This window comes from Xiphophorus maculatus, chromosome 23 (genome assembly GCF_002775205.1).
Source record: "Xiphophorus maculatus strain JP 163 A chromosome 23, X_maculatus-5.0-male, whole genome shotgun sequence".
Classification (NCBI taxonomy): domain Eukaryota; kingdom Metazoa; phylum Chordata; class Actinopteri; order Cyprinodontiformes; family Poeciliidae; genus Xiphophorus; species Xiphophorus maculatus.
Window position 1 is genome coordinate 10,436,147 of NC_036465.1, and position 21,454 is coordinate 10,457,600.

The window sequence follows — 21,454 nt, forward strand, 5'->3', positions numbered from 1 at the left end:
CCTCAAGAGCTTATTAGTGTGAATGCTGAGTTCATTCACATCTTGAGTTCCTCCACTATTTTCCATACATTTTACACCACTTATATTTTGTCCTATTTCAACCATTCAACTTTGAAAATATTCTGCTCATTCAGGACATTACAGCTATGTCTTTTATTACTGATATCTTCTGCCGTTTATAAAATATTCAGCGTTTTGTAATCATCCTGGGCCCCAATGAAATTAATGGAACATCCTACTAAAAACATTACTTTTTCACAGCTTAATATGTTACACACACTTTCATCTAGAAACACCATTCAAACTTTAAAATGCAGTCAGACGTCATCTACACTTGTTTATTGCAGCATTATATTTTACAGATTTTATAAAATCCCTCTTCAAGTTTGGTTGCGTTATGCTTCGTCTTCAGAAAAAAAGTATTGGCCGACTACCTCTGAGGGTTCTCAATCTAACCCTTCTAATCCTAAACACAACCATAATGCAAACCTTAATTCAAACCCTAATTTGGGTTTTCTGCAATTTTCACCAAAAACATTCTGCTTTTTCACACTGCATTTTCTTCAGAAAATGCATTTTTTTTTTCTAGCATCTACTAATTTTGATACTTTACAGCAAATGAAAATCTGAATACAATATTTCTAAAACAGAAATAGCCTACTGGGTAATGTCCATGTATTGTACAGCATAAGCATTTGTTTTACAATCGGAAGGTTGTTTTTTTTTTCTATCCCACTTTTTCCTACTAAACTTCCCATTAGTGGAAGCCATTTTGGAAACAGCACTCTAAAGAATGCTGCTTACATTCTATCTGGGGGACAGTTATTTTTCTCCAAAGACTGTCCTCTGGACTCCAAGTCTTATATTAGCGCGTAGGTCATAAAATTAACATTTTGAGAAACAATTTTGGGGTTTTCAATGATAATCATCTAAATTAATAGTAAGCGCTTAAATGTATCTTGTTTGTGTAGTGAATTTTTACAAGCTTAATTGAATTACTGGAATAAATAAGCCTTTTAACTATATTTGTATTTCGGTAGATAAAATGCCTAAATTCTGTTTATGTATTTCAGGATTTTTATAAGACTTTAAAATGGCATGAAGATTTCCCAATATAATAATAATAATCTTTGTCATTGTGCATCCTCTAGGATTAACCCCCCTCAAAAAATAAAAGATGGTCTTTGACAGCCAACACAAGTACAAGACATAAAAACTGACATGATTTTTTTTAATGAGAAATACACAAAACTGGAAATGAAAATTGTACAAATTGAAATAAAATAAAAAAAAGCATTATTTTAATTGTATTTTTTTTTACATAGACTCTTTAGTCATTAAACATGTTATATCAGGTTCCCTCTTCTGAAAAGTCATAATTTTACAACTGAAATCTTGCAGCCGGGGTTTTGGTTCATCATGATCATTTAATGGTCCTTCCCAGTCTTCACTTCCTGATTCTTTCAATTAACTAACTTACAGAACAGATCTTTGTTCAAAAAACAAGAATTTATTCTTGACGAGACTATAGACGAGCATGATTAATAGTAGGAACTGGTGCCTTGTCCTGGCTGTGTATCTGAAACGAGAGAAAAACATTAGCTAAATGTTTGAAGTTCAAGAACTATGGAGGAGGATTAGGGTCACTATGAGTTTTTTTACTTATTTATTTATTTATTTTTTACAGTTGCTGAAATGACACTAAAAAAATATTGACTTGTAATTGTGATACAAGTTCTGTTTTGCTCTTTCTCTAGACTTCAGATCATTATTCTGGTTGAGGCGCGGCATATTTGCCCAATTATTCCCTCTGGTTTTGAATGCTGTGCAGCTGGAAGAATTTTTGCTCCTACTTTCTTTAACTTTTAGACTCTTAAGACACGTAACCATAGAAACAAGGTATTGTTTTTGCAACTGGGTGCATCTGATTAGCATCTTAAAAGTTCAAATACTTGAACTATGACCCCAAATAGTTAAAAAGGAAAAAAAAAGTATCAACAATGAAGTCAAAAAGACTGTTTTAAAATAAGATTTAATGAACTCTTGTACTTTTGGGATAAAAACATGCTTTGGAGTATATTTTATTCTCAAAATGTAAACTTTAACCACAAAACTGAATTTTGACTTATAACTTTATTCTGTGAAAGAAAGAAAAAATATAGCTGTTTTTCTCCTACAGCCCCTGATACTCTTTCATAAACAGGAATAAAAAAACAATCAAGGTGTCAGACAAAGGTTTTGACTTACTTGAGAGTTGTTGCTGCAGCTGCCGGACCAGTGCTGCAGTCTGCTGCTGCTGTTGGGTCTGCTGCATCCCCGGTCGAGGAAACTGCAACAGATGTGCACAAGTTTATCCTTCAGGCTGTTTGTTTTGTACATTTCATACTGCATGCACAGCTGGAACACAGTGGATAATTACACACAAAACACTGGAAAAATGTAAAATGACTCCAAAACTCTCATTGTGTAATCAAACTTATTTTAAATAATTCAAGAACAATAGTCTACATTTACGGTTTCAATTATTTATCATAGCTTAAGGACTAAACCTAAAATTGTTGCTTTTAGGATGCACCAGATTCAAATAAAAAAGTGTCTCACATGAACAGGAACTACTTTTAATAAAATTAAATAAAAGTTTGATTTCACACTAAATGAAAACACCCAATAGGAAAAAAAGACGAAAAATGCATCAACATTTAAAAAAATAAAAAAAATAATAAATTTTTTAAAAGATTTTATGGTCTGAAAAATCATCAAATCATGAAATACATAAGATACAATACATAGATACATAAATCCACGTTTTTATTAACAGTAAAGCTGAGTGTTTTTGTAGCTTTTCTATAGACAGGCGTATTTATGGTGATCATGATTTATGTGTTGGGTTGGATCCTTAATCCTGCTGCCATCCCATAAAGAAAAAGCCAAAGAGAAAGTTAAACAAATGAAAAAACACTTTCAGTTTTAGGATTGCATATTTGGCGGAGTCAGTAAGCGTGGGCTCCATATTATCCAGAGAATGCTTTATGGACCAATTTATTTTATATTTAATCATTTTTAAAGTCAACGCATGCTGTTTAGGTAATTTATTTATAGAAATTCAAATTTAGTAAATGAGATACAGGAAATTAAACGTGAAAAACCATAAAATGGCCAAACTTCTCCAGCTTTTTAAAGACTAGGTAGAAACCCAGACTGTTTTACCCTCTCTCTGATCTTACCATGGGCTGCTGGGGGGGCAGCGGCTGCATGCCCAGGCCCTGGTTTTGCGTCTGGCCAGGAGGGGGAACAGCCGACACCTGCTGCTGTTGCTGCTGAGGCACCTGCTGCTGTGGAGGAACCTGCTGAGGCTGAACCTGCTGCTGCTGCTGCGGTTGCTGCTGCTGCTGCTGTTGTTGCTGCTGCTGCTGTTGTTGTTGCTGCTGCTGCTGTTGTTGCTGAGCTTGAGCCTGTTGCTTGAAACAAAACAGACCAGAGTAGGACGCATGAGTCAGAAGGACTGTTTTCACTCCATAAGTACACATTTAAACCTGCAGGTTAAATGTGAATGAGGGTACTGCTTGTATAAAAGCCAGGTCGGTGACATACTCTGAGTGCTTGCTGTCTGAGGAATGAATGCTGTTGCTGCTGCACTGCTTGCTGCTGCTGTTGTGCTGCTTGTTGTTGCTCTGTCAGCATCTGATTGGACCGAAGGCCATACATCCCCTGCGCTCCCACAGGACCCAAGCCATGCATGACAGAACCCTGTTGGATGGGCTGGTGGGGAAACCTGATGATCACAAGAAGAAAGACGACAGGTAGTGATGAAGATAAATGTTTTTTACTGGAAAACTGGCCAAATACAAAGAATAATCAGCTTTACTTGCAGATTAAATCATGTAATATGGTGCTATAAAAACCTTACATTTTACTTTCATTAAAAAAAATGTGGACTACTGAGAAATATTCCAGTCTTTGGCCCAGATGAAACGCTTCCGATATGTTTGGTTCAACAGGGGCTTGGCACAAGACACACAACATGGATACCGCTGTGTGTGGCAGCTCCTAAAGCATCCTAAAGAGACATTGGCTTATGACTCAAACTCTAATGACCAACAATCATCTCATAGTTATCCCTGATGCTTATGCACCTTTTTTTTAAACCAAATATCTTTCCTTCCACTCAACTTTACTTTTAAATGCTTGAAAATACCTTTTTTTGAGCAGCCAGCTTCTTTAGCAATGATATTGCAATTCTTTCTGCTTCAGAACCACTGTAGAATGTTGTTGGGCCACATTTTCCAACAGCAGATTGATTGAACTGCAGCCATAAGCCTGGAAGCCATCCTCACAAACTTTATAAATAAGACTGACTCCGAGACTGACCATCTCACTTTATTATTATTCATCATCTTTGGACCAGATAGTTACCAAATAGACCAGATAGTTCCAGTACATGGTTTATTGGCTGAACATTTTGATCCATTTTTGTTCATAAATTTTCATACATCGGAGAGAAGTTTATTTGTGTTTATCATAATAGATTGTTTACTGACTACTGTTGAACTAGTGTTTCACTAATGATTCCTGATCAATGAGTGGTGTCCTGTCTTTTTTTAACTTAAAAGTAACTTAAACTCTGTTAATTTTATCAAAAATAAATTACTAATAATAAGTATTGATACCTGGTTTGATAAAGCTAACAATGGTGCAACAGAGTTAATGTTTGATATTAGCAGTTATTACAGAAGTAGATCGATGTGTATTGAGATTTTTTTGATAGCCATCATTGTCAAAAAATTGTTTAATGCCTGAAACAATATAATATTTTTTTTTTGTTATTTGGATATTCTGGTCCTGCTGATACTCTAATACAGCGGTGTGATACCAACCTGGGCGTGTTCTGCATATTGTGTGGATACCCCGGCGCCTGCTGGTGAACGTAACCGCTGGGCCTCTGCTGCATCTGTCTCAGTGGCTCCACCACACCTGGGTTGGCTCCTGGATGAGCGCCTGGGAAGTTCTGGGCTACGTAGGAGGAGGGAGCTATACCGCCACCTTGAGAAGGATGCTGCTGCATGCCCATGTGCGATGCATAAGTGGTATAGCCCTGACAACATACAAATATAGAGCAAATTGTGACTCTGCATGTGCAGATAATTCCAACAAATGGAAACTAAAAAAGAAAAGCCCCAATCAGACACACCTGTGATGGTTGCATTTGAGGATATGGTTGGTTCGGTGTCATCTGCCTCATCTGCGGCCCCATTGCATTTTGATTTTGCTAAGAGAAATGATGAGATGAATTAAAACATGAAAAGTCCAAAAATATGTATCGAGTTTGACAAAACCCAAAAATAGGCCTGAGCTGGTTACAGCATCAAGGAATAAAAATGATCCAAACAGGATTTAAAAAAAAAATTCTGCCATACTCTTCCTGTGGTTTAAGTCTTGTTAATAACTGATTCAAGAGTAAAGCAGGTGTGAAATATCTTTGGCTTGCTTGTTATAACAGGATTCAGTAGTAATACTTAAAATAAAATCACTGCTTTGTAAAACTATTTCAGGTTTTCTAGTTTCTAGACAGAGCACTTGGGATTTTTCCCATTTTATTAAACATTTATTTTTGTTGATCAAACATGATCCACGTCCCTGTTAGAAAGGGATTTTCCAGTGTATACACACGAGTAGTGATAACTATGTATATCCAACACATTAGTCATTACAGTGCATCTTTATGTTAATGAGCAGGCCTCATACTTCTATGTCCAGCTCCTCTACTATTGGCCAATAGAACTTTGGAACCAACGTCACTGCGCATGACGTAAACGACTGCGCGTTTACGTCTCGCGCAGGCGCTCAGACCAAAACAAACTTTATTCCGGTGTTTTATGTTGCGTCACCGACCGCAGTGAAGTTAGTTTCAAGTTGGATATTGGACATTCGAGCTCCGCGGAGCAAGCGGTGTTTAGCGCAAGGTTGATCCGATTTATGAACGCTAATTTCGGCCAGCCGTTCTCTACTGCTCCCTCCTCAAGCGCTCGGAGGTTCACTTAGGGACTGTAAACTAATTTCCGAACCAAACACTCCTGTCAAACACATGTAAATAAATGCCTTGCCTTGAGACCAGCATGAGATACACTATCCTCTATCAACATTTTAAGCCAAATTCAATATTTTGAATCATTTTTAACATTAAATAATATAATATTTTCTCCAATAGCTTCCAAATCGCGCCCCACTGACAACGAAATCAATGTGAAATTGTTCTACTAGACTGGAGAGTTGAGGTAAACTCATTTTTTCCCCCATTTTAGATAGAATGATCTGAGGAAAAAGAAATACACGTCCCTAAGATTGGCATTTTTATTCAGGCAGTCCTTCAGGTGAGCAGACTACAGTTCCAGGTTTTACATCCTGCTTCTCAAAAGCTCCCAAAGATTCTCTACATCTCCATGTCCTGCCATTATCCTCTTCACTGTCTCCTCGTCTTCTTGATATCAACAAAAACGCCCTGTTCCAACTAGAGAACCAGCGTACTGCTGTGAACTCGGTAAGAAAGGACTTTGAACCGTTCTTGTAGGTTACTCAAGTACGTTCTTGCGTACTTGAGAAAACGATCCTTTAGATAAGGCTAATCCCTGTTACAAACGCATTCACAAAACGATCTCTAAATAAGCTCTTATAAAACATACAATTTCAAACAAAGCATAGATTAGACTTACATCCATTGATTTCGATTGCGTAAATAAAGACGCAGGACACAGAAGGCGACGTTTTTACATAGATAGGCAGGTTTTCTCTGTAAAAAAGTTTTCTCAACTGACTAATGCTTCTGCTACCCATAATGCATTGCGACCTCAGAGCTCTCCTTCAAAATAAAATACAGATGAACCAATTCTAACTTTACAGAAGTATTTAAACTCAATGATTATCTTTTCAACATTAATTATTACAGATACATTGTCAGATTTTTATCACTACATCATTATGAACTATTTTTTTTTACTTTTAGCCCTGTGTAGAACATATACATATAAATAACAGTTGATTGTCTGTTTCTAATAAATTGCACTGTTTGCTTTGTTTGATTTGTAATAAAGTAAGAACACCCTATTAGCTATCCAAACAGTAAAAACACTTAACACTTTTTTAAAGAAAAAGAAAAGTTTCTTTCTTTTCACTAGTTTTGCTTGATAGATATGTGACTGAAATGAGTTGCTGGTAGGCATTTATCACATTTACTACAATACATTTCATTCTCATGATAAATTCCAATTGATGATAAAAAAAAATATGGCTGTCCATATTAACGGGATTGTTAGATTTACCATTTTCTCCACTGTTTGTTCAATAAACGTATCAATAAATACAAATAAATTTGAAAATATGACTAGACTTTTTTATATAACTGGTGTCCTAAAGAAACGAATTACAAATAGAAATGTTTTTCAAGAGCATTATTTGTGTTTATGGGGCTGTTATTACTGTGCCATGCAGTCACAACCATACAGTTACCCAAAAAAGAAACAATAAATAGTTCTTACTGTCACTTTTCTCTATAGTACCACAAAATATCGTAACAACCCTTTAAGTCAATGATATGGATCTGGTTGACAGGACTAACTCACCAGTCGGACTACTAACTGCTGCCGCAGGTTCTGAGGCATGCTGGGTTGAGGCTTGTAAGAAATTGGGTAGATCTTGTCCATGGGTGGGTAGTTGGGTCGTGTTATCTTGGTCATCTGTGTGTTGCGGGTTGGCCTGTATGGGGGCTCCAAACCTGGACCACCTGTAGGAAACAAAGGGCCGGGATGTCAGAGGATGTTGAGTGTGTTGTGGTTTCAGAGGGGGAGGATTGCTGCTGAGAGCCAGAACGGGACGTACGATTGGGATGAAAGTATTCTGTGGGCTGACCTGGAGGCAGGGGCTGATTCTGGGGGAAAACGCCCATGGACTGCTGACCGTAGGGAATCCGATTATACAGGTTGGTCTGCACTGACTCTGTTGCCACGTTGTGGACGTAGGTCATGTTGGTCTGTGTGCGGTTCAAAAACTCCTACCAAAGGAAAATAAAATAGTTATATTTAGAAATCATAGCATCAAAATCATCTAAAAGTATATTTAAGCTTCAGAGATCACTGACTTCTCCCTTGGTTGGATTCTTCTTCTTCTTCGGTTTCTTCTTGGTGGACTCCGAGGCGACAGCAGCTACGCTCTTATCCGCTTTCACAACTTCCATCATCTTCTTCTCCGGCTCCTGGGAGATGGGAGTCAGAGGCTCCTCCTCTTCTGGGGGAAGGGGCAGTGGCTCCAGGTAGTAGCTGCGCGGCTTGGGCTTCAGGTGGGTGTGATAGAGCAGGAAGCGCTGCTGCTCTTCGAACTTGGCGATCTTGCGGTCCACGCGCACCGTTCCGAACCAGCCCCAGGAGAGCGGCGCAGAGTGCTTCAGACCCTCGAACACGTCCCATGGAGAAATCTTCTGCTTGGTTGAGACTTGAAGACCCTGAGCCAATCAGAAAATAGCTTCAATAATTAAGAAATGTGCCTTTAAGAGATTCAGTTACATGGATTTAAACAAAGCACAAGACAGAAAGAATAAAAGGGAAGAAATAAAGAAAAACAAGAAAGAATAAGTACACTTGTAAGGGATGGAGATGGGATGCAAAGAAGGGAGGATAGAAAGAAAGAATATAAGACAATGAAAGAAGGACAAAGAATACAGGGAAAAAGGGGATCGCAGCAAAGACACAAGGAAGCAAAGAACACATGAGCAAACAAAAGGAATGACAGAAAGAAGAGAGGTAACACAAGAGAGAGGAAGGAAGATGGGGCAAAGACAGGACAGAAGGTGGAAATAATCACTAAAAGAAGGGAGAGGAAGAAAAAAACTCAGAACATAAAAAAGGAAAGAAACAATAACCCAAGAGAGGAAGGATTGGCTTAAAGAAGGGGGGGAAAGAGAAAGAGTTAGAAAGGAAGGACAACATGAAGAGAATTTGAAAGGGAATAAAGTCTGAAAAATACAAATATTTTTCTGATACTCTTCTTTTCCATATTTATCCAGACCCAGAAAACACTGACCTTGAATCCCACACTCGGGTCAGACCAGGTCTGAACGCCATGTTACCTCTTTCTCGAAGCCTGCGATCTTATTGCCCTTGGTGTCGATCAGCGAGCCCTGAGGCTCACAGGTGATGACATCACGGGTTTGCTTCGGCAGCGGCAGCAGTTGGCGAACCTTCTCCAGACTCTCTGACTGCCGGTCTCCGAGCTCTTTCTGCAAGAATAAAAAACCCCCAGAAAGTTAAAACAGACACTTAGATGGGATTAAGTCAAGTTTTTTAGCCAGTTTCTACTAATTATTATTATTATTATTTACCCTGTTGTTTTAGTTATCTTCAAAAAGCCATAAAAGGTTTAACCTTTTAAAGTATTTTAATATTTTCTCAATCTGATTTAGGCCTGTGGTAAATTTATCTCCATATGGGGAGAATATGAGAATCTTTAAAACCAGTTGCATAAGAGACACAGATGTGTCCGTCTTACCCTGAGCTTCTTAACCAGGTTCATGTATGCCCTCTTGTTCTCCTCCATGCCGCCCTGAGAGATGCTGGACATGTCAGCAGCCAGTGTACCGTTTATCAGCACGCTCAGCATGTCCAGCACGGTGGTAAAGAGCTCACTGGGACAGAGAGACCAAAGTAAGAGCCAGGCAGCCTGAGAAGTTGCAAAAAATGTGCAGCTAAATAAATCGTATGAACTCACTTATTGGACTGCATGTCCACGGTGCCGCTGCTGATGATATCGAGCAGCAGAACCGCCCACTCAGTGGTCTGCTGGGTGCTCCGCTGCACTGTGTCAAACATGCCACCGACCTTATCAAAACAGGAAAAACACAGCTTATATGAACGCTGTTCAGAGCAAAACAATCAAAAAAGAGTGTTTTATCTCAGACATTATCTTTTTGGAAGGCTGTTAACTGTTATCAGTCAGATGATTGGTAAAGAGGTTCTTTCGAATCCTAAAATGTGCATTTTAAATATCTATCCTAAAGAAATTGTTATCTCAAACAATCTAACATCCCTACCTAATGTTTGCTTTTTTGGAAGCTTATGCTTATGAAAGAAAGAGACATTATGTGCAATTTCACAATGGATCAAAGAGATGACTTTGTAACTTTACCCTTAAGAAGATCAGGTATTTCACTATTGATAAATGTTGGGTAATCTGGGCTGTCTTTACACTTTGTTAGTCCAAAATAATATACAACTCAACGTGTTATAAAGAGAACTTGACACAAGGTCATTTGGCAAGAGAAACTGGTCTTTATGTTGATCAGTCTACTTTTTTTCCCCTCTTTCTCTCCTCCGTATGTGTTTTTTTCTTTGTCTGAGGGTATATTTGTATATATGTGCATGAGTAGGCATATTCATTTGCTCTTGTAAAGTGATTTAAAATAAAGATGCTTACGAGATTCAGCCGTAGCTTAAGTGCCTCGTGCATCATCTGCTTGGCCTTGCAGTCGTCCTGGTACTGGTCTTCCCTCCAGTTGGTGACAATCTGCTGGACCTGGTTGTACAGGGAGGTGAGGAGGCCTTCCCTCTGCTCATCCTGTCCCTTTAAGCAGGTCAGGACCAAAGACAGGAAGGGCTGCTGGCTCAGCAGAGACATGCTGCAGGCGGAGAAGCATGGAGCTTAAATATCAGTAAATATTATATACACAAGCATTCTGAGCTGAAAGACATTAAATCTGCAACCTACCTTTTCTGTTTCTGCCGGTCTCGCTCTTTGCGTGAGGAGGAGCCGAGGTGCTGACCTTTCTCCAGCTCCTCTCCGGCTGCCTTCAGGACGTGACCCTGAACTGAAGTGGGCAGCTTGGCAATCAACGGGGCGACCAGCCAAACGCCCGACCTCTCTGATGAGCTGTTGGAGATAACAAACATGTCAGCTAATCACCGTAAGAATTAAAACTAGGAGTCCAATGATCGTAGTTCATTGGACTACGATGAGCTAGTCCAATGAACTAACATGTTTGTTGTTTGACATAACAAACATGTCAGCTAATCACCGTAAGAATTAAAACTAGGAGTCCAATGATCGTAGTTCATTGGACTACGATGAGCTAGTCCAATGAACTAACATGTTTGTTGTTTGACATAACAAACATGTCAGCTAATCACCGTAAGAATTAAAACTAGGAATCCAATGATCGTAGTTTTCTGGCCTATCACCAATATTTAAAAAGCCTGACCACTGATTGCAATTTTGGTGTTAATGATTGTTTGTTGCTAACTATAATGACATTAAGTCATTAAGCTAGCAACAGTGAGGTGACTATTGTGACCTGGTGAGCCGGTCAGTCGGTTCTCTGTCAGATCAGAGACCGTGGCTGATTTTCTGATTGCTGAAGTAGATTCTGTCGTGAACAAGCTTGTTCAAGTGATAAGTAATTAAAAATAATCAAAAATAAGCCAGTGTGGGGCGTGCTGTGGTGGCACAGGGGGTTAGCACGCCCCACGTTTGGAGGCCTTAGTCCTCGACGCAGACGTCGCGGGTTCGACTCCCGGTCCCGACGACCTTTGCCGCTGTCTGCCTACTGTACAAAAAATACAAGCCACTAGCGCCGCAAAAAAAAAAAGCCAGTGTGAGATTTCCTCAGTGGGTTTGTTTAAAAGGCTGAATGTTACACAATAAATTTCTGAGGTCAATCTACTTCCTGGTTCAGAACAACAACACACAAAATAAATGCTTGCTGCCAGCAGATAAAAAAGAAAAAAATGAAGAAGTTGTTCCCTTCTATATTTAGGAGATTTAATGCCTATAATGAAAAATGTGGACACAGTTAGATCTTTTAGAGCTCAAATTAAGATGTAATCAATTTTGAAACCTTTAAAAGACCAGCAATGCTTTTTTTGTCACAATCCTTGGAACAAATTTGTTAGAAAACTTTATAAAAGCAGGTAAAAAAATAAAACGATTAGCCAACAGACACACCTCAAAATAGGTTTCATCTTGCTTGTAGTGCTGTTGCTATTGGTTGCAGAGCCTCCTTGGACTGCAGCTCCATTTCCTGAGGGGTTACTGGAGTTCATCTCCGCTGATTTCTGGAAAACCTCAATTGTTGCCTTTGCTATGTTCTCCAGGAGAGAGCAAAGCTCCTACATCACAAAAAGGAAAATATTGTTGTATCTTGCATCATAAACCACTGTAGATCTTTTTTTCTTTAAATACAGATAGAATCTCTGAAGTTGGGTTTACATTGTTTGTGCTCTGCTTGATCATGAGCTGCAGCTCCAGAGACGACTGTCTCATTGTCCATTGGTCCATATTCTGTAAAAGAGACAGAGTTATTGTTAGTTTTCTTCATAGTTCAAACTTAGGCAGTTATGGACTTTAACTGCATGAATTAATACAATTAGCCATCAGAGGGCAGCAAAACTTCACTTTTGCAATTAAACATGGTCCAAACTAAATTTATTTAAGTAAAAACAACTACGTAGATTGAAAATACATATGGGTTTGATTTAGAATTAATATATTTTTTGTTCTTTTTTTTTCTGTACCTGAAGGATGCGTTTGATTCGCTGCCTCTGAGGGTTGTCGCCATCGTCGCTGTCCAGCTGGCGGTGAGGGTAACAGATGAGCTGCAGGAGCCGCTGGGCTTGAATGTTTACCAGCACCGGGTCCTGGAGGGCACTGCTGTCCTCAGAGAGAGACTTCAGGCAGCGTTCTCCGACCCATTCCTGCAAGAACACAACAAGCCAGGCAGTCGGGAAAGAAGGAAAAACATGAAACAGCAATTTGGGAAACACAAGAAAAGTTAACAAGTTTCACAGGATTAAAGATTTAGTTTTTCCTGCACATTCTCATGCAGATTCAACCAATGGGAGCTCATAGTTTTATGTTCTCACCTGCTGGCAGATAGTCTTCAGGACGTACTTTGCGTACACATCCAAGCTGGCTGTTTCTATGGAAACATTGCGTCCGTCAGATATGTCGTCGAGGCCGGCAGGATGCGACAGACCTGAACCTCTCAGCTCTGCATCGCCTGAGGCAACATTTAAAACAAGTAAATCTAAACAGCAGAAGCAGTAACACTGATTAATAATCTACTTCAAATATAACATAAGATGGTACAAAAAAGAAATTTCACAATCTCAGGATTTTCATCCAGACTCAAACTTCCAGAGTTTTCACTACTTTACAGCAAGTTTTATAAAAATAAACAAATATATTTATTTAAACACAAAGCTGGCAGTGAGGTCATGGCATTTCAACAGTGGACAGACGATTAATGGATGGGTGGATGGTTTGTACAGTGGATGGACAAAGAAGGAAGAACAAACAAAGGGATTTGATGGACAGATGGATGAATGGACGGGCAAATGATGGATGCACACAAAGATGTATGTCTGGATGGACAGTGGTGCAGAAGGAGGGAAGAACAGAACCAAGCTACAGAACTAAACTGTAGTACTGCAGAGATTCTTACCCAGCATGAAAACAGCTTTAAGAACGGCAAAAACCGCTCCAACGACGATGCTGTTCTGCGAAGCAGCAAGAAGGTGGCGATCACAAGACGACCGGATACCAACAGAAGATTTGTCTGCAGAGTTAAACAATCACACCAATCCATTAATAAATAATTGCAGCTGAAAAACAAGAATGTGTTTGTGTTTGAGTTGCGTACCTGACTTGACGCCATCTTGGGGGACAGGGTTACGCTGTGGCGTCTTGAACAAGTGCAGCAGGATCCTGCATGTGAGTCGAGCTCCTGGCTCAGAGTCTTGCTCGCTGCACGCTGGGGTAGAGATGGACTCATTAAAACTGAGTTTCCTTTATAGTATAGGAAGATCAGCTGCACAATGAACTAACTTAAAGTCTATCCTGTTAACTTCAAACCTTCTCCTCCAAGAAAACATGTTGCATTCATTGGAGTTGATGTAAAAGCAGTGAAAAGAAAAATATTTACAAAAAGTGACAGAGTCTGGCATTTACAAGGCATAGTAGCAATGTAACAACAAAACAGCATGGCTGAACGAGGCTCCCTCTCTCTATAGTGGGAGGAAACAAAAGGGATAAACTACAGAAAGACAGAGCCAACAACAAAATACATTTATTCTTAGCTTACAGCGTTAGCACAGGTATGCTCAGTATATGGTATGCTTCCTGTCCATCTGCCTGACTGGGGAAGTATCTCTGAACAACATTGTTGTGTTTGCCTGTCAGCTAAAAAGGGTCACATGTTTTTTTTCTGGCTGTACTTCCAGCAGCTTTGTTATTGCAGTACTGTTGATGGAAGAAGTGCCACAATTTGGACAAATAAGAATGGGTCAGATTTTGACAAAAATGTATCCCTTTCAAATTTCAATAGATCTTTTCTTTTGGTATTGATTATGTCGATACCAAAAGTTTGATGAATTATTTTGACACCTCTAATCAGCGAAAAAACCCTTTCATGGTGAGTGAGCATGTGTATTTACCTGCATTAAGGAGGGAGGGGATGGCCACACAGCGGACCAGGTCCTCTAAGAGCAAACACTGCCTCGCAATCAGAATAGCCACGAAGGTCGCCAGCGAATCATGGAAGGACAAATCACTAACCTGAGGGGGAAAAAAGCAACAATTTAGGACATGATGATGCATCAGGTAATACATAGTGGCATGAAGAGGTAAGCAGGACTTACGTCAACGTTACAAAGCAAATCGTTGAAGCCGCAGTTGCCGTTGTTCGAGGAGCAGCAAAGAGCTTTGAGAATGCCGAGCCACTCTGCACTCAGAGAGCGACAATAAGCTGTCAGCTCTGCACACAGGATCCCAATATCATTCACCCTGAAATCACAAAAGCAACCGATGAAAAAAAACATCCCAGTAAACAAGGATGTGCAGAATATAATCACCACTCACCTCTCCGGGTCCCTGTGGTCCACACAAACCTCCATGAGCACGTTGCACACGAAGCTGTAGCGGTTAGCCGGGCTGTCGTTGAGGATTTTGCCTACCATGGAGTGGTTGTTGTTGGCTGAAGGGTTGCTGATTGTCTCCATCATAAACCCAGGATCCCATAGCATGTTGGAGTCCGACGGGTCAATGTTGCAATAGATGGAGTTTTTCACCTTGGAACAGAACTCGCTGTAAAAGCATGAAGGGGATGTTGAGAAATGACCCGGTTCGAAAAGAAAATAACTGCTGAAACGACGCTCCACCGCTAAGATACATACAACTTTTCTGAGGCTACAGGAAATTGTCTGACTTGCCTGAATATCTCTCCAAATTTGTTCTTGAGGTGACTGCAGGAGGTGTAGAGGTCGTACAAGTAGGCCAGGATGCAGCGCTCCGCAGAGGAACAGTCTGCCGGGTTCACACCTGACTTCACCACGATCCGCAGCCTAGTCAAAGGTTTACAGAAAGGAATCAACACAGCTTCTTCATCCAAATAAATGAAACACTGTTGTTTGACCAAAACTTCATGTGTACATTCTCAGAAATGTAACTACAGTAGAATTGAAGATACTGAATTTAAACAAATTTTAAAAAAGGTAAATTCTGTATTTTGCCCAGATTTAACAACAACAAAAGTCTGAAGTTAATTTTTCATTCTCATGTCTTATTTCCTATCAGAAACTAATGTCTTGGTTGAATTAATATAGTTTTCAAACTAAAAATGTCAGAATGTGAATAATTTTAGGCTCAAACAAATACTGGGTGGGTGATTTAATGGTACAAACTTACGCTGAATACAGAATTTTAGTTTGATAAAAACACTGAAAATGTAAAATACGCATCAATAAAACGTGAGAGCAGCCATTTAAAGTGTGCTGAAAGCAAAATAAAAGACCTCACTTATTCCCATTGAGCAATAATTTTCATTTTAAGCTTTATGTTATATAAACGCACTAAAGAAGTCCATTACTTTTGCAAAGATAAACCCATTTCAAGGAATAGACATTGTTCCTTGCTAAAGAAAAAAAAAATGAGTTAATTAGACTGTAACAAGTGAAGTGCGCTACACGACTAAATGCAGATGGGGCTCCACCTCGCTCCGCTGGAGCAGCAGCGGAGATAGAATCTTTTTAGTCAATCATCCCAGAAGATTTGCACTTGACTTATCCTGTGTTAGAACAAGCGACAAAATGGAGCTGGAAGATGTCAAATGAAATCTGGGAGAAGTTGCACCGCTTACTCAAACGGTGCTCTGAAAAATGAAAGCACTAAAATCTTAATTAAAATAATATTTTGGCTTTACTTCAGGCTCGAGCCTCTAATTAAAATTAATTAGTTGGGTTGGATCAGGCTCAAACGCAATGCCTATGGACTCGGTCCAGGTCGGGTCGGATTTCTTCGGTCTCATCTAAACTTTAGCACAGATTTCTCCTCCAGATTCGAACCAGGAGATTCCAACAGGTGAAGCAGTCATAATTAAGTGGAGTTGTTTCATTTCATGGTTCTGTCAGTGGTTTTTATATCTGCAGAGAAAAAGCTGTGTTCACCTGCTTGATTAATGTGTGACGGGATCTGGATTCTCTGGTCAAGTTGTTGAATATGAACTAAACCGCATAAAAATTAAGTGCAACATAATAGTCTATGTCAATCTTATTTAACAAATGACGGATAAAAATAGAATATGATGGAATATTTTTTAAGCTGTCAGTCAAAATGAGATCAAAAAAGTCTGGTGCAACCTCTGCTCTAAAGGTAATAGTTTCTACCATCCACCACTTCTGAAGCTAACTAATGAAAATACTTGAAAAAACTATTTTCTGCTTATTTTCAGGAGGCTGTTCTTCTATTTCAGCAATGCAGGAAAAATAAATTATCTACACTTGCCAACATTATAAAAAAAGATTAAAGTTGTCAGAATGTGTTTGTGCAAAAGAGTAATTATTTATTAGTACCCCGCTGCAACTCTAAACATTCTTTTAGCTACTTTTAAAAGTTTAATAGCAGCTCTAATCCTCACTAATATCCTTGTACAAACACATTATTCCTACTTGAATGTAAACAACGTTAAAAACGCCAAATAAAATCAAAGTCAGTCTTAAAAATAAATGGAAAAGTTTGAGACTTGTGAGTGACGCACCCATCAAAAACCTGAGCCGTCTGCTCCGGGTTGAGGATGAGACAAGAGTGGTATCTCCTCAGCACAGCTACGATGCAGAGACACAGGCTGGTGGTGTAGCTGCCCACCAGGCTGGACGACTTCAGCAGCAGCTCAGCCTCCACCAGACTTAACTCGTTCAGAAGCTGCAAACACCAAGAAGTCACAAAAGTTTCAAAAACAAAACAAACAAAAAGGAACTTTTCTGGATTTCATCAAATTCGCCTTTACAAATGTTGTTGTTGTTACCTGAATAGCAAAGTCGATGAGGCCACTGATGTTGAGGGAATACTCCATGAGGTCAAAGATGAACTGAATGTGCTGGACGAGGGGCAGGTGATAGGACATCCCTAAGGCAAAGCTGGTGATCTGCTCCAGAACGTTTCTGGACACCTACGCACAAAAAAGCCAGAAATTAAATAATTTAACAACAGAATTATAATTTGACAAAACAGTTTGATAAGTTAACAATAAATGTAAAAAAAAATCTTGAGATTGATTTGTCAAGTATGAAGCTGAATGATTAAAGAACCAGAAAATCTGCCTCCAGAAATGGTAAAATATGTGTTCAATATAAAAAAGAGCCACAGCTCAGCTGCACCCAGAAGGTTACTAACCAAATTTTAGACCCAAAACAGCAAAGAAGAAGCTTTTGGCAACAAGAGATGTTGTAATTCTGAGATCACTGCAACCTTAACATCAACAACCAGAACCTTTTTAAAATTTATGGGCTTGTATTAATCACACTGCGTTCTCTTTAACAAGCTGAATGTATAAAACTATCTATACCCCTTTTTCTTTGCCACATTTTGTCAGGTTGCAACCACAAACTAAAATATGCTTTGTTGCCATTTCAATTAAAAATCCTAAAGTATTTTATCTATCCTCAAAGGAAATTAAATCTTGCTGTAACTCATATCATCCAAGAGTCATCGTGGTTTGTGATACTTTGAGCAACAAATCTGAAGAGGCCTCTGACTGAAAACTCAGACACCCCTAAATAAACTGTTTGGCCACCAGTTTCCTTCAAAATTCATTTAATTAGCAAACTCCTGCTCTGTGAAATCCAACATGCATCTCCATTAAACCTCCCTAAATGCAACATGGAGCCACCTTTTGCTGTCAATATCTATAAAACATAGGTCACACAGAATAGTTTACACATCCAGAATTAGTTCGGTGTTTTTCATAGTATTTCTATTAAATTTCCATTTCAAATTTTTATAGCATGTTTTGACAGACTCAGCTCTGATTTTTCTACCTGGGAGGTGACCTGATGCTGGTCAAAGTGGGAGAGGTGCTGGAATTTGGAAAATATATCTTCAGCAGTCGGAAATGCTTCAGGCTTACTCCTCTTCCTCTTTTGTCCTTCCTCCCCACCTGTACTCACAGTGAAATAAAAGGACAAGATGAGCTCAAAGAGGCCGGCGGTGTTTTTTTCAGTCCGCAAAACACACCAATTGTAAAATACACCCAAGCGGTTGGTCTGTCATCATGTTTTTGATTTGAAGTTTCACAGGAAAGAAACCCACTGAAATAAAGATCACCAAAAAAAAAAAAGTCACACTTTTCATATAAAAAACACTGACATTTTAACTCTGAAAATAAATTGCCTTTAAAATGGTCTCTTCTACCTCAGATGATGTGGCCAAGAATGAAAATAGTTTAAGTGGGATGAAGATAGACACAATCCCTCTTTCTCTGATGATGAACAATAGGCCAGAAAATTGCAAATGGAGCAATATCGTGGCAAACTAGCTTGAATTTTTGCACAGTTTGCAAACATTAAAATACAACATGTGCTTTTCCTCAGTATATACTGCTTGGACAATTTCTCTTAAAAACAAATTAGTCTGCAAAACAAAATAATCCACACTGTTAAAGGAGAGTCAAGACGAAGCTTTAATGTTCTCATTAAATATGATCCTTGAAAAGTAAATAAAATATTGCCAAAATACATTCCTAAAAGAAGAAGTGCAAGCTGTAAAAACATAAGTGAAGTGGAAACTGGCAAATTCGTCAAACGCAAACAGACCCAGCGTTCACCGTTACCTGTTTCTGCTGTGCTTTTGCGGTTGAGCACCTTCAAGATGTCTTTGGTAATTTTCTTGATGGTGTGTCGCGCCTCATCTCTCAGTTTTCCCACACCGTAGAGGACGACTAAACGCTGGTTGCATTCATGACTGGCACTTTCCTCCTACAGACATAAACAAAACAAAGATTCAACCGCACTGGACGCATCAGTAACTCAGCAGCAGCACATTAAATTGTCTTTCAACGAAAACAGAGCTGGCAGGGTGCAGAGGATAACTTTACAAATGTTTTATATTTATATTGTTTTACAAGTAAGATTATTTTTTCTGCTTCAAAATGCACTGCCTAAAACTACTTCAAAAGAGTAACTAAATCCCAAATCAACTCTTTATTTGGAGTTAAACTGAATAAATTGGTTCTTAATGGTGCTGTCTTTGTTTCTGCACAAATTTTTGTGCAAGCCTTTTGAATTCTGAAATATCTCTCTCAGTGCTGCCCTCTTTGGGTTAAACTGTGGTTACTGCAGTCAATATTTCCTGTTGGTCACAACGGTACAAACTTGGTCGATTTCTACATCACAACCCCGCTTTCAGGAATTAAACAAGCAACTGGTGCTTCACATGTTATCATAAAAGTTTCCAATAATAAAGAAAAAGATGCTGGTTCGTTTTTTGAAAAAATTTAACTAGAGAGTCTGAAAAGTCACACAATATAGCAACAAAGTTGCTAAGTTGACTACAATGCTTTCCCTCGTCCTGACCACACACTGCTCAGACATGGCCACACCCCTCCACATTTCTTGGCTCCGCCCACTGATGGAAATTTTCAGAATTTATCTGGTTTATGCTTTCCCATTGGGCTTTTTACACTTTAACAAAAACACAATTTACACCAAGTATGCCTCAAAGAGTTGATATGTTTCTTGATCGCAGTTTTCTAGGGTATTTGTGAAGTTTAACGTTTGCAAAGATTTTACCTGCTTATTCTGATGTTTTATTTTGAAGATGATCTAAAGAAGAAAGATGAATCATGTTGCTCTTGTTCCATTTTCCATTATTCTATTTCTCCTTCTTAGACGTTGTAGGAAGCTCACTTTTTGGCTTAATATCTTTAATTTTAACAACTACACTAGTAGTATAAAAATGAAAGTTGCTACATATTTGTAATGAAATGTCTCTAACATCAAGTTCAGGAATCTTTTTCCTTCTTTTCTTTTTTTAAGAACAGACCGCGAGTGTCCTCACCTGTGGAATGGGGAAGTGGGTGGCGTACTGAATGTGGCGGGGTTGCTCGTACAGCTGAGGGAAGGCGGGGTCCATGCCTTTGTCCTTGCAGCTGCTCTTACCATCCTGCTCCTGCGGAGGTTTCTCAGGGGACGGACTCCCCTTGGACTCGCAATGCATCGGAGGCGAGAACATCTACAGGAGACAAGGACCTGAAATTACCCAACTCAATCTCATCCAACGAGGTTTGCTGATTATGGTGAAATACACATCACTTACCTCATCAAAGTTTGCACTGGAGTTGTGATCCGTCTCCATGGACTCGGACAGACCCGTATCCTGTAGGACAAACACGGTCTGGATAAATCAGCAGCTTCCTGACACAACAGATGCCTGTAACTCACCTCCATCTTGACACTGCTACCAGCATCCTGCTCTTTGCGCTCTGAATCATCGGAGGGCTCGTCGCAAGGGGAACGGGGGCGCGGCAGGTGGGAGTCAGACGCCAGGTCGCCGCGGGAAATCAGCGTACACATGTAGATGTTGTGGGAGAAGACGTCGTGTCGGATGAGCTCACAGAACAGAAGGACCAGGTTGGAAAACTCCACTCGCTCACTCTCGTTCCCCGGCTCCGCTGTAAATGGAGAGAAGAGCATTTGAATAATTTAATATTGACTCTCCCCTGCTGAAACATTACGAATAAATACTCTGCAGTTTATGAAATCCTTAAAAACAGGCAAAAAGGATATTGCATTTCTTCAGATCAAATGTGATGTAATGTAGACTAAAAGCAGTCGGAGGCAACCGGAACAGTAATGGGAATAAAAAGAGACTCACTAAGCGTGGGGGCCTGCGTGTCAAGGAACTGCAGCAGCACGTCTTGAAAGACGGGGAGAGTGGCGGCTGAGAGTGAGCCAGACGACACAGAACCTTTCTCATCCACCACCTCCGACTCCCCACACCTCTGCAAAACAACACAGCAACATGATTTTAGACTCAGAAACAGAATAAAATATCCCTGTGCTCACATTCCCTGCATGGGCTCACAATTATTTTAAAATCATTGGAAGTCTAAATCCATTTTAGACTTAATGACCTTGTCATTGTCATCCTT

The 21,454-nt window shown here is 39.5% G+C and overlaps 1 protein-coding gene across 3 annotated transcripts in view; it reads right to left on the reverse strand.

Moving 5' to 3' along the window:
• Window positions 1-1,310: 1,310 nt before the first annotated feature.
• Window positions 1,311-21,454, reverse strand: part of med12 (mediator complex subunit 12) — a 30,134-nt gene continuing 9,990 nt past the window's right edge. The window contains exons 12-43 of one of the 3 annotated variants that reach the window (XM_023328401.1): window positions 21,178-21,304; window positions 20,745-20,974; window positions 20,620-20,679; window positions 20,362-20,535; window positions 19,136-19,280; window positions 18,345-18,463; window positions 17,333-17,476; window positions 17,066-17,229; window positions 15,243-15,374; window positions 14,893-15,117; window positions 14,673-14,817; window positions 14,469-14,589; window positions 13,676-13,786; window positions 13,478-13,591; window positions 12,897-13,033; window positions 12,549-12,728; window positions 12,244-12,315; window positions 11,980-12,143; window positions 10,747-10,908; window positions 10,456-10,657; window positions 9,751-9,860; window positions 9,532-9,667; window positions 9,113-9,262; window positions 8,129-8,488; window positions 7,870-8,041; window positions 7,614-7,774; window positions 5,189-5,266; window positions 4,875-5,092; window positions 3,592-3,772; window positions 3,225-3,452; window positions 2,248-2,329; window positions 1,311-1,579 (exon numbers count right to left, since the gene is read on the reverse strand). In XM_023328401.1, coding sequence (XP_023184169.1) covers window positions 1,542-1,579; window positions 2,248-2,329; window positions 3,225-3,452; window positions 3,592-3,772; window positions 4,875-5,092; window positions 5,189-5,266; window positions 7,614-7,774; window positions 7,870-8,041; window positions 8,129-8,488; window positions 9,113-9,262; window positions 9,532-9,667; window positions 9,751-9,860; window positions 10,456-10,657; window positions 10,747-10,908; window positions 11,980-12,143; window positions 12,244-12,315; window positions 12,549-12,728; window positions 12,897-13,033; window positions 13,478-13,591; window positions 13,676-13,786; window positions 14,469-14,589; window positions 14,673-14,817; window positions 14,893-15,117; window positions 15,243-15,374; window positions 17,066-17,229; window positions 17,333-17,476; window positions 18,345-18,463; window positions 19,136-19,280; window positions 20,362-20,535; window positions 20,620-20,679; window positions 20,745-20,974; window positions 21,178-21,304 — 4,842 coding nt within the window. In that variant the 3' untranslated portion in view covers window positions 1,311-1,541. Of the gene's footprint in view, window positions 1,580-2,247; window positions 2,330-3,224; window positions 3,459-3,591; window positions 3,773-4,874; window positions 5,093-5,188; window positions 5,267-7,613; window positions 7,775-7,869; window positions 8,042-8,128; window positions 8,489-9,112; window positions 9,263-9,531; window positions 9,668-9,750; window positions 9,861-10,455; window positions 10,658-10,746; window positions 10,909-11,979; window positions 12,144-12,243; window positions 12,316-12,548; window positions 12,729-12,896; window positions 13,034-13,477; window positions 13,592-13,675; window positions 13,787-14,468; window positions 14,590-14,672; window positions 14,818-14,892; window positions 15,118-15,242; window positions 15,375-17,065; window positions 17,230-17,332; window positions 17,477-18,344; window positions 18,464-19,135; window positions 19,281-20,361; window positions 20,536-20,619; window positions 20,680-20,744; window positions 20,975-21,177; window positions 21,305-21,454 lie in introns of all 3 variants that reach the window. The other 2 variants (XM_023328400.1, XM_005811508.3) reach the window with 2 other exon arrangements.